The following is a 12437-nucleotide window of genomic DNA, read 5'->3' as shown; positions in this document are numbered from 1 at the left end:
ATTTTGAGGGCTGTGATTGGTTTTGCATATGTATATGTATGAATGGATCCGTGCAGTATGTTGTCTTTTGTGTCTGGCTGCTTTTATGTCTGAGATTCATCCGTGTGTGGCATATAGTACCAGATCATTCTTCTTTGCTCCGTGGAATACAGTCAGCCTTCCATATTTGTGGGTTCTGCATCTGCGGATGCAACTGACCTTGGATTGAAAATACTTTTTGAAAGACTATGCCCATACTGAACACGTACAGATGCTTTTAATGTCATTATTCCCTAAACAATGTAGCACGACAGCTATTTACATAGCATATGTATTGCATTGAGAAGATATAAAGTATACAAGAGGATGTATGTAAGTTATATGCAAATGCGACATCATTTTATATGAGGAATTTCACCATCTGAAGATTTTGGGATCCACAGGGGGTTCTGGAACTAGGAACCACACTTAGAACTGATTCTGTTGTTGTTGTTGTGAATCTCTGGGCTTCCCAATCAAGACTATAACCTGTTTGATTTTATATAAAGCAAATAGATGGGTTCATTTGCCTCTGGGGATGGATTTTTCAGGCCTGGGGAAAAGAGGAGATGCAGAGAAAGCATGGCCAGAGCAGGACCACAGTCACCTTGCAACCCACCTCCAGGCAGCTCTCAGCATCCAGCGCCCCATGCAAACTCCAGCCCCGATCCTGGAGGAAACGAGATCACAGGACACAGCGACAGAGTTCAAAGCTTGTTCCTTTTCCATTCCTATTCCTTTCAAGGCTTCAGGCGTTAGCATGTGGTAGTCTCTAAGGTGGGAATTCTCAAAGTGTGGTCCCTGGACCAGCAGCATCAGCATCACCTGGGAACCTAGTCCTGGGCACAACCACGGTAGGCTCTTCAACTTGTGGTTTAACTGTGCAACAAAAATCATCTGAGGAGGCCTGGGGTTGTTGTTCAGTGGTAGAGCGCTTGCCTAGCATGTGTGAGGCACTGGGTCCCATTCTCAGCACTGCATATAAAAAATGAATAAAATAGAGATCCAACAACAAATGTGTGTGTGTGTGTGTGTGTGTGTGTGTATCACCTGAACAGATTTTTTTCTTTCTTTCTTAAAAACAAAAACTCTTAATGTTGAGGCATGGCCCAGACTTATGAAACCAGAATCTCTGGGCTGGGGACCCAGGCATTGTATGTATGAGTTTCTTTTTTTTATTAATATATTTTTTGAGGAATTTTAAGTTTGCAGGAAAATTAGTGGAAAATATAGACAGTTCTTATGTACCCCTTCTTCATGCTCCTGAGATTCTCCTTTTATTAACATCTAGTACTAATGTAGCACATATGTATCACTGATGAGCCATTATTGGGACACTTATTATTAGCTAACACCTCCAGTTCACAGGAGGTGCACTATGGGTTGTATATTCTGTGAGTTTTGACAAATGCAGAGTGTCACACATGCATCTATCATATACCATGCAGGGTGCTTTCAGTGTCCCCCCAAACCCATGGTGCTCCACCTATTTATCTTCCCCAAACCCTGGCAACCTCTGATCTTGTACTGTCTGCATAGTTTTGCCTTTCCTGGTATGTTATATGGTTAGAATCATGTAATATGTAGTCTTTTCAGATTGTCATTATATACATCTGTCACTTTGTATCCATGGGGACTTGGTTCCAGAGGAACCTCCACTGATACCCAAATCAGTGGATGTTCAAGTCCTTTATATAAAATGCATAAAACCAGGCAGTCTTCCCATTACTTATGGAAGATGATTTATAATACCTAATACAATGTAAATGCTATGTAAATTGTTATGCTGTGTTTGTCTAAAGAATAACCCTAAGAAAAAAGTCTGTACATGTTCAGTACAAACAGAATTTGTTTTGTGTTAATTTTTTTTCGATCCAAGGTTGATAGAATCTGCAGGTGCAGAACCTGCAGATAGGAAGGGCTGACTGTAAATGTCTTTTTGATTCTCCAGATGATTCCAATGTGTATCCAGTTTCTTAGGTCCTTGCTACTCAAAGCCTCAGCAGCAAAGTGTTACAAATGCTGTGTCAGGCCCCAAACCAGATCTATTGAATCAAAATATGTATTTTAATAAGATCCCCAGGTGACTCATTTGCACATTAAGGTTTGAGAAGCACTGAGTTGTACCATCAAAATTCTGTGTGCATGTCCCCTGCATTCTGTGATATGGCATTGATCTGCCTGCTTGGTTCAGAAGGAGCCATAAATAAATAAATAAATAAATAAATAAATAAATAAATACACTATGGAAAGTGTCTGTCCCAATGTTATATTTTAACCTAATTTTGTGTTTCCTGGGCATCTTTCCATGCCAACATGTGGAGACTTCCTTCATTCTCTTTACCAGTTGCAGAACATTGCAATGCAGGGGCTGGTCATGATTTTTGCTTTCCCAGAGATAACATGCAGACCTTTATGTACCCATGAGGGAGTTTGTCTGTGAAACAAGTCCTAGAAACAGTCTTGCTGGTGCACAGCTTAGATCCTTATTTTTTTTATTTAATTGATTTTATTTTTTAAATACATGACAGTGGAATGCATTACAATTCTTATTACACATATAGAGCACAATTTTTCATATATTTATATATAAAGAATGTTCACACCAATTCATGTTTTATACATTTTTTTTGCATTACAGTTCTTACTACACATGTATACCACAATTTTTCAGATATCTGTTTGTATATAAAGTAGGTTGACACCCAATTCGTGTCTTCATACATGTACTTTGGATAATGATGTCCATCACATTCCACCATCCTTGCTAATCCCCTGCCTCCTCCCTGTCCCTCCCACCCCTCTTCCCTATCCAGAATTCATCTATTCCTCCCATGCTTCCCCTCCCTACCCCACTATGAGTCAGCCTCCTGATATCAGAGAAAACATTCGGCATTTGGTTTTTTGGTATTGGCTAAATTCACTTAGCATTATTTTCTCCAATGCCATCCATTTACCTGAAAATGCCATGATTTTATTCTCTTTTAATGCTGAGTAAAATTCCATTGTGTATAAATGCCACATTTTTTTTATCCATTTATCCACTGAAGAGCATCTAGGTTGGCTCCACAGTTTAGCTATTGTGAACTGTGCTGCTTTAAACATTGATGTGGCTGTGTCCCTGTAGTATGCTGTTTTTAAATTCTTTGGGTATAGTCTGAGGATAGGGATAACTGGGTCAAATGGCAGTTTCATTCCCAGATTTCCAAGGAATCTCCATACTGCTTTCGATATTGGCTGCACCAATTTGCAGTCCCACCAGCAATGTATGCGTGTACCTTTTTCCCCACATCCTCGCCAACACTTACTGTTGTTACTCTTCATAATAGCTGCCATTCTGATTGGAGTGAGATGATATCTTAGAGTAGTTTTGATTTGCATTTCTCTGATTGCTAGAGATGATGAGCATTTTTTCATATATTTGTTGATTGATTGTATATCTTCTTCTGTGTAGTGTCTGTTCAGGTCTTTGGCCCATTTGTTGATTGGGTTATTTGTTTTTTTGGTGTTTAGCTTTTTGAGTTCTTTATATACCCTAGAGATTAGTGCTGTATCTGATGTGTGAGGGTAAAAATTTGCTTCCAGAATGTAGGCTCTCTGTTCACATCACAGATGGTTTCTTTTGCTGAGAAAAAACTTTTTAGTTTGATTCCATCCCATTTATTGATTCTTGGTTTTAATTCTTGCGCTATAGGAGTCTTATTAATGAAGTTGGGGCCTAATCCCACATTATGAAGATTAGGGCCTACTTTTTCTTCTATTAGACGCAGAGTCTCTGGTTAATTCCTGGGTCCTTGATCCATTTTGAATTAAGTTTTTTGCATGGTGAGAGATAGGGGTTTAATTTCATTTTGTTGCATATGGATTTCTAGTTTTCCCCACCATTTGTTGAAGATGCTATCTTTTCTCCAGTGCATGTTTTTGGCACCTGGCTAGTGCACATATTTTTCTATATAAATAAGATAATTGTGATTTTTGTGGGTTAGTCTCTGTGTCCTCCATTCTGTACCATTGGTCTACCAGGCTGTTTTGGTGCCAATTCCATGCTGTTTTTGTAACTATTGCTCTGTAGTATAGTTTAACGTCTGGTATAGCGATACCACCTGCTTCACTCTTCCTGTTAAGGATTGCTTTAGCTATTCTGGGTCTCTTATTTTTCCAGATGAATTTCATGATTGCTTTTTCTATTTTTATGAGGAATGCCATTGGGATTTTGATTGGAATTGCATTAAAATAGATCCTTATTTTAAAAAATATTTTTTGAGCATGTGTGAGACCCTGGGTTCAACTCTTAGTACTGAAAAACAAAGCGAAAAAAAAAAAAAAAAAAGGTGCTTAGGTCTTTTAAAATTGACTTCTAAAGAGCTGTTGATATACTTGGAAAATTAGCCCCTTCTTGTCACGTTTCCAGTTTTTCCTGTGTCTGTTCATTCTGTGGAGTGTGCTTTCTATCCTTGACACTGTCACTTATATGTCCTTGTTGGTGTCTGGTTTCTGGGCAGTGGCTGCTTTTCAAGCTCTTGTTATGCAAGGACCATCCAGCACCCCTGGACAGGAATCTCCATCATGTGCAGTGGGGCTTTGCTGAGAATAGCGAGGAAGGATTACTAGTGATGGGCAAATCCAACTGAAATTGACTCATGCAACCAGCGGAATTTGTTGGCTCCTGTAACTGAGAAAGTCTGAGCTTAACTGGACCTAAGAGCTCTAAGCACAACATGAGGATGCGGTCTCTTTCTTTCTCTCTCTTTTCTTTTATCCTAATGGTGGCTTCTCCCACAAGCAGAGAAAGCACTTTTAACGTGGCGTCTCCACAGCCCCCTTTTACACCATTCTTGCCTCCTGCAGTTCCTACAGAAACTTCTTCTTCTAAGTTGTTCTAGCAAAAGTCCTGGGGTAGAGTTTCACTGAATCACCTTCAGTCAAGGGCTCATTCCTGGACCCATCCCTGTAGAAAAATATGTGCACTAGCCAGGCCTGGGGTCATGGTCCAGCCCCTGGAGTGAGGATGGGGTTGTTCAGCTCTTCCAGAACACGTGGATGTGTGATGCCCTAGAGGAACACAGAGGCCCGATGACCCAGGTAGAGAAAACAGCTGGAGAATGCGTCAGAATGTCTGTGCGCTCGGTAGAGGTGCAGTGGGTCGTGGGTGCAGCCCCTCTAGCCAGTCGGTAATGCTGTTCTTCTCACCCTCAGAACCCCAGGCTGGAGAAGCCCGTGCTGCTCTCAGAATTTTCTACCAAGATCTCCCGGGGTGAACTGGATGGGCCTGTTGAGAATGGCCTCCGGGGCCCAGTCAGTGCCTACCAGTACGCACTGTCCAACGGGGATGTCTGGAAGGTGCACGAGGTGCCTGACTACAGCATGGCCTACAGCAGCCCCAGCGTGGCCGAGGCCACCCCACCCTGGAGCGGCTACAAGGAGCAGAGCCCCCAGACGCTTCTGGAGCTAAAGCGCCAGCGGGCTGCAGCCAAGCTGCTCAGCCACCCCTTCCTGAGCACCCATCTGGGCAGCAGCATGGCCAGGACCGGGGAGAGCAGCAACGAAGGCAAGGCCCCCTTGATCGGAGGCAGAACTTCACCCTACAGCAGCAACGGGACCTCCGTGTATTACACGGTCACCAGTGGAGATCCCCCGCTCTTAAAGTTCAAGGCCCCCATGGAGGAGATGGAGGAGAAGGTCCACGGCTGCTGCCGTATCTCCTAGTCTCGGTGTGCTGGAGGAGAGAGATGCTTCGGGGAGGGTCCCTGGAACCCAGGCCAGCCCAACTGCCCTGACTGGGGAGGCATCACAGGGCAGCCGGGGAGAGGTGGGCTCTGCCTTCCGTAGGAATGCGGACCCCACCCCTCGCGCAGCTGTCACAGCGTCCCCACTCCCCACAGTTCTGCTTCTTGCTGCATTGTTTGCCATCTGAAACACAGTGGCCCTGACTCACTCTGCTGCCAGCCTGGGGGAGGGCGGACTTGAGATCTTAGTTCTGTTCTTGATAAAGGCTTCTGAGGATCAGTACTCCCATGTCTCTTCACACACACACACGCGCGCGCGCGCACACACACACTCGGAACTGTCAGTCCACATGTTCTGGAATGACACCTGGGCTCATGGAGAGCCGGTGGGGCTGAGAATTTGTGGGCCATTCCCAAAAGGATTGAAGTGAAGACGGTCTTGGCACCACAGCCAGGTGGCTTAAATGGGAGGAACCTGCTAAGCTGAGACCCACAGTCTGCTCAGAGTTGTACCAGGGTCCTGGGCTACCATCCACACCTGGCAGGGACAGGAAGTCCTCTCTGAATTCAGGGGAAGTCAGGATGAGATGTAATGGGCACATCCTTGCTGAGAGCTGCCCTCCTGTCCATATCAGGACACAGGAGCTGTGTGACCACCTAGGGGCTAAGTGAGAAACCAAGCCATTCTACTCCGATTTTGCTCTAGGTGGAGATATAAAGGGGTGGGATGGAGAGGGATGCAGCAAAGTCAGTGTTTCCAGACTACATTTGATGAAAACATCCTTTTAGGCTGTAAAACTCCAGGTTGGAGGTAACTGAATTCACTTTCTCCCACGATGGTGTCAAGATCAGGTTTACCCGTTGGTGTTGGAAAAATGAAGCTAAGCCAGGAGCTTTGGTTAAGAGGCCCTTTTCCAGGGAGAGGGATGACTTAATTTCTGAGAACATTTCTGGTGAGCAGTGACAGAGCCTTGCTAGGCCCCCCAGCCCTTCTTTGTAATTGATTCCAGTTGTTTTGGTCTCGTGCATCTCAGCTAGCCCTCCTTAGACTGAGCCACCAGGGTGAGCAGTTGGGAAGCCTGTGCCCCACGTCTTCTGCCTTACATATCAGTCAAGTGTGCAGAGTGAATGCTCAGGCCCCAGGCCCCGCTTTGCCTTTTCTGGAATGTTCAGTGAGAGGAGTTTTGCCAGTTAGCTCTTGTGAGTTCCTGCCTGGCCCCAGGGCTCCCAGCCTACTCCCACTGGGGTAGTGGTACCCCAAGGCTGCAAATCCAAGGTGCCCATGGCCAACATCCTGTACTGCTTTCAGGAGAGGAGTGGGCTTCTCCCTGGCCCTACAATGTCATAGTCCTGGTCTTCTTGATGCCATCTCACCATTGCATTATCTCATGAGCCCCTTTGAAACTCTTGCCCTTGAGTCAGGCGCCATCCACAGGCTCAGCCAAATCCTATTGGTGTAACTGACAAGCTGCAGGTTTGTTTCCTGCTCTGTGCGCCTTTATTTATCCTTAAACTACCTCCTTAGAGCTCTGAAGGAGCCTTCTAGGTCCAGATTCTGATGTGGGGAACAGATCAGGGATCCCTCTAACCTTCTTTCTGAGCCTGTGAGAATTCTCCCTGGGACAGGGGACTGGGGCTGGAGGAGGCCCCCCTTGTGCCACAACCTAGTAATGGGGTCTGCTCTATGTCAGTCTCTGTCCTGTCTGTGGCCCCCATGGCTCCTGTATCCCAGAGAGGAAGCAGGACCTCAAGGGGTCTGGTTGATGCTTTATCAGGAGCACAGCAGCTGGGCCAGAGAGTGGCCCTGGTGGCTGCAGGAGCAGATCTCCCCCAGTACCTGGTCACCCCACCCCAACTCCAGGACAGAGGAGTCTAGGGCACAGGTGCAGCATTGGAGATTGCAGTCAGGTGTACATGACACCTCTCGCATCTCTGGGGTCTGGGAGTAGAATCTCCATCAACTCAGCATATGGCAAAAGCAGGAGAATATCCAAAAAACCATACTTCTGGCTTTAAAATAGTATTCAGCTCCACTAAGACTGAGATGCCTCTGTGGCTAACTTGGCCTACAAGGTGGGGCATGCCTGGGCAGCCCCCCTCCTCAGGAAACAACTATGCAGGTGTTCTGATCTTCCTGAGCAGGGGCCAGAGACTAAAGGCATCTACTGCCCATATTGAGCCCTCCCGGCCATTCCCTCCTTCCTTCCCTCCTTCTTCTGGGTCATGCCTCTCCACCCAGAAGGCTGGGAATCCCAGCTGATTCCCCCATAGGAGCTGACCCCAAAGAGAGAGGACTCCAGGGCTTTAGCTTTGATTTTCCATCAGGGATAAATGTTCCCTATTAGGACTTGGAGTCCCTGGAGAGCGCTTCCTGGTGGTGGTGGGGGGTCTCCTGAATGTTGAGGGGTGAGTTAGAGAACAACCTCCAGTGAGTGAACCAGGGTCATCAGTTCCTTCATTCATTAACTTCATGAGTCGCTGAAACATACAGGCACTATGTCAGGTTCTGCAGAAGGAGGAGGAACAAGGATGGAGTGAGGAGAACATTTCCTGGTTTTCATTCCTTCAGGACCACAGACATCAGCAGCCCTACCTGGTTCACCTGAGCAGAGGGACTGCATCCTGGCCCAGGGTCCCCATGCCATTCAGCTTCTGGAATCCTTAAGTGTGTGAATCCTTTTAACTGGGAAATGCCTTCGTGGCCACCCCTGGATAACATTTGCCACTGAGTGAAGATGCGGGATCTAGGTTCCCGGGCAGACACCATCCCAAGTTCATCAGGAACTTTCAGAGTCAGCTGCCTCCGGGCCAGCATCCCTAGGGGGGACTGTATAATAGCAGTCTGAGGTCATCGTCTAGAAGATAAGGAGTCTTCGGTTTTTGCTGCCAAGTGCATCACTGGTCTTAAGTCATCGTGTCTTGCTTATCTATCATAGCCCCCCCCCCCCACTCCACCAGTGGGGACTGGGAGGGAAAGCAGCTCCTCCTTTTAACATCAAATCTTTCCTGTGAATCAGCCTCTCTCCCTGGCAGGTGTGGATCAAAGAGCTGGGAGAAACTTGGCAAGGTCCACCTGATGCCCAGCTCCCGCCGAGACCCAGGTCTGGTGGCAATTTCTGGCAGATTGAAGGAGGCTATTTCCAAAGCAGGTGCCGCCTGGCTCGCTGTGAGCTCTGGCTCTTGCTCCCACCTTATGCTCCAAACAATTGGAAATTGGTGGTTATCACCAGATTGTGAGTTTCCGGCCAGTAGCTCAGGGAACCTGAATGAACCCTAGGCCCAGGTCTACTGAAGACTTCAGGATATAATTTTCCATCAAATGTACAGCTCTGCACTGTTTGGTCAGTTTCAAAAAGCTTAGAAAAGTAGACAAAGATGTGGCCCCTGTCCCGGTCTACCACAAGTTTGCTGGCTTTGTAATAACATGCGACTCTTGGTTCTTGGTGTCAGGCACTGTTTGATTCGGAGCTGTCTCTCCCACCTGCTCTCCCAGAGCAAAGATGTGGGGGTAGTTTTCAGAAGGGCACTCCTTACAAGATGCCCAGAAAAACTGTATGTAACCCCTGCTATTTGGGGCCTGGGGTTAGCCTCCCCTTCCCCAGGGCACACAAGAGCAAAGGGTCACATGGTCAGTGGACAACTCAGCAGGAGTGACTCCCTTTGCCAGAAGCTGTGGTCCTCTCCTCCAGAGGGAGCTCTTGTTGGTTAGAGGGCCTGCTTCCTGTGGGCATTGCAAGTGCCACTGTGCGGGGCCTGGCTCTGCACACCCAGGAAACAGTCTGCAGACCCCCAGCCCTCCGCAATAATTTACCAGACCAGAAGCCACTGATGTACAGAGAACACTTAAGAAAAATGTATTTTATGTGAAAAAAAAGTTAAAACTCTGTATACTGTATCAGCAGCTTTGTGTAAAAATGGCAATCAAGAGAGTCTAATATATTTAAAACTTTTTTTAAAAAAAAATATCCTCATGGATCTTTGATATTGTATTGAATAACTTCCTGGTTACCCCTTGCCATGTGGCAGTGGTGGGTCTCATGTCCAAGACTGGGCCCAGCCACATCCCCAAGGGGCGCATGCCCCTGGAGTTGCTTCCAGCTGCCAAGGCCTGTGACAGAATTCGCTGTTAAGAGTTTTTAATTAAGATTATTAAATTCCTTTTAATAACATCTGTTAGTGTGACTGTGGTTATTGCTGGGGACTGACTTGGACCAGACTGACTTGAATTTGCAAAGTCGTGCAAGAATGGAGGGTAGGTCATGGTCCCCAGAGGCCCCTAAGTTCTGGGGACTCCGACACATGGCTGATGTCTTTCTAGATTTGGAGATGGTGAAAACTGATGAATTCAAGAAAACACAGGCATTTGGAAATGAACTTGATTCTGTCATATATTGCCTTTGAAATTATGTGAGGCCCTCTAGAAGCATATGATATTGCCAATATTTTCAAAACCTTGCCTGAGGACATACTTACATGTAACACTGGGTCCCCCTCCTCTGTTCCATGCATGGAGATCACTGACTTGTCCTGTCCCTTCCCCCACCCACTCCAGTCCTCCTCACTTAGCTTACAGTGGGGAAGCACAGTCCTGTACAGTCCTTCACCTTATTACAGCAACACAGAAAGCCCTGGTTTTATTCTCTCTCCCCCCCACCTCCATCAGCAAGATGAGCATAAACAAGCTATGTGTCTGCACAACCCCACACCATGGCCCTTGTCCTTGTCACATATAGAAGTTCTTGATGTCTTGAAAGAGGATGGAAAGGGCACTCTCTTGTAGCCTTCTGGATGCTGGTTCCCAGAGCAGGGACACAGAAGGCTCCACACTTGGGCTTGAATAACTTCACAGACTGGGGATGGGGAGAGGCTGGGAAGAGAGGAAGGGGTGTTTTAGCAGCAGAATTCATTCAACTATTTTAGAAGTTGGAATCCGCTGACATGGATGAAGTGCTTTACAATTGCACACATGCCTTCTGCCCGTTTACCCAAAGAAGATGAAGTTCAAAAATCAGCTGTTGGATTTAGCACTGCGGGGCTCATGGTGACCTGACAAGAGGTTTTGGCAGAACAGTGGGGCATTAGCTTGATTAGAAAGTTCAAGAGAGAATTGGAAGGGGAACTGGACAGTCATTATAGACCACTTATTTGAGGTTGTAGACTGTGAAAGTGAGCAGAGAAATGGGGGTGGGTAGCTCTAGAGGAATGTAGGGGCAAGAGAGGGTTGTTTCAAGATGAGCTATACTTCAGCATACTGTACTGTTAGAAATGAATCAATAAAGAAGTGAAAGTAGCAGGATGTGGTGGTTCACATCTGTAATCAGCTTGAGAGGCTGAGGCAGGAGGATCACAAGTTCAAAGCCAGCCTCAGCATCTCAGCAAGGCCCTAAGCAACTCAGTGAGACCCTGTCTCTAAATAAAATACAAAAAGGGGTGGGGACATGGCTCAGTAGTCGAGTGTCCCTGGGTTTAATCCCTGGCACAAGAAAAATACATAATAAAAAATGGAAAGTGACGATTCAGGAGAGAGGGGAGAATTGCTGGAGAGATAGGGGTTAGCAGTAGAGAGACTGGAAGCCTGTGCCCTGGCAGAAAGGGTGGTGTCAGATAGGCACAGTTCACCCATGGAAACAGAAGGCCTGTGTGGGCAGAGTTGCTGGCAGGGAGGTGGCATGGTGGGGACGGTGGGTGCTTGTGGAGACCTCTTCTGACTTCTACTTTTTTCTCAGTGAAGTGGGAAATAAGCTCACTGAGAATAAGGAGGGAGGAAAAGACAGGGAATGAGTGCAGTGTGGGCTGGCAGGCAATCTTAGGGCACACTTAAGATCATGCATCTGGAGCGCAACCAGTCCACGAGCAAGGTTGCATTTTTTTCCCCCCTCCAGCCCCGGATGGCTGCCTGGGTGCAGATGAAAAGTAGGTGGAAAGTGAGGCTTAAACAGGATTGAATTGAAGTTTTGCTGGGCAAAAACTACAAAGTGAGAGAGATGAAAGAGAAGGGTGTAATTGAAGGAGTGGCTTTCATGATAGTCCGGTATTTTTTGAACGAATGAATGGATGATTAGATGCAGGGGATAAATTTGTCATAGCTGACCACACCCACGCTCTGAGAGCCCAGCAATAGTGCGGTCACAGTTCCCAGAAGCAAGCACCAACTCGCCTCCCTGGATAGATCTGGCAGTCCCAGGCCTTATAGGGCCACTTTGTGGGGCGGCCAGCAGGGGGCGCGCGGGGAATGGTCCGGGCCTCTCGGGTCTCCCAGCTTCGTTGATTCGGCCGCCCCCCGGGGCTGCACAGCACTTCAGGCCCGCCGGTTCCCTCTAGCAGATCGCGCAGAGCTCGGTCTCTAGAAGGGCCGGAGCTGGAACGGCTAAGTCGCGGCGGGCGCAGAGTAGCTAAATTTAAGTTCCTCTCAGCAATCCTGCCGAGAGAGCCAGAGCCTGCAGACGCAGCCAGCCAGCCAGGCAGCACAGTCTGGGGGTCGGGCTGAGCGGCCGCTGGGCAGCCAATGGGACACCCGGGGCGGGGCGGGGCGGCCAATGGCGCGGGCCTGTTTGATTCAAAGATGCTTATAAAGTGGGTCCGCATCGCTTCCCAGCCCGAGCGTGGTCGGGTCTCCTCGCCGCCATGGCCCTGCGTCCCGACATCTTGGACGAGCTGCCCACCGCCTGCCTGTCGCCGTGCGGGCCGCCCAAC

General features: G+C 47.5%; 2 protein-coding genes across 7 annotated transcripts in view; both read left to right on the top strand.

The window, feature by feature from the left end:
* The window catches only part of Ppp1r16b (protein phosphatase 1 regulatory subunit 16B), a 103607-nt gene extending 93694 nt beyond the window's left edge, over nt 1-9913 (top strand). For 4 of the 6 annotated variants that reach the window (XM_048810947.1, XM_048810948.1, XM_015480673.2 and 1 more), the window contains exon 11: nt 5215-9913. In XM_048810947.1, the coding sequence (XP_048666904.1) occupies nt 5215-5724 (510 nt within the window). In that variant the 3' untranslated portion in view covers nt 5725-9913. Of the gene's footprint in view, nt 1-569; nt 2284-5214 lie in introns of those variants that run through there. The other 2 variants (XM_048810950.1, XM_048810949.1) reach the window with 1 other exon arrangement.
* Nucleotides 9914-12299: 2386 nt separating this feature from the next.
* The window catches only part of Fam83d (family with sequence similarity 83 member D), a 21659-nt gene continuing 21521 nt past the window's right edge, over nt 12300-12437 (top strand). The window contains exon 1 of the mRNA XM_048810542.1: nt 12300-12437. Within this exon, the coding sequence (XP_048666499.1) occupies nt 12369-12437 (69 nt within the window). The 5' untranslated portion in view covers nt 12300-12368.

This window comes from Marmota marmota, unplaced genomic scaffold (genome assembly GCF_001458135.2).
Source record: "Marmota marmota marmota unplaced genomic scaffold, marMar, whole genome shotgun sequence".
Taxonomy (NCBI): domain Eukaryota; kingdom Metazoa; phylum Chordata; class Mammalia; order Rodentia; family Sciuridae; genus Marmota; species Marmota marmota.
This window is presented reverse-complemented; position numbering and strand designations above follow the sequence as displayed.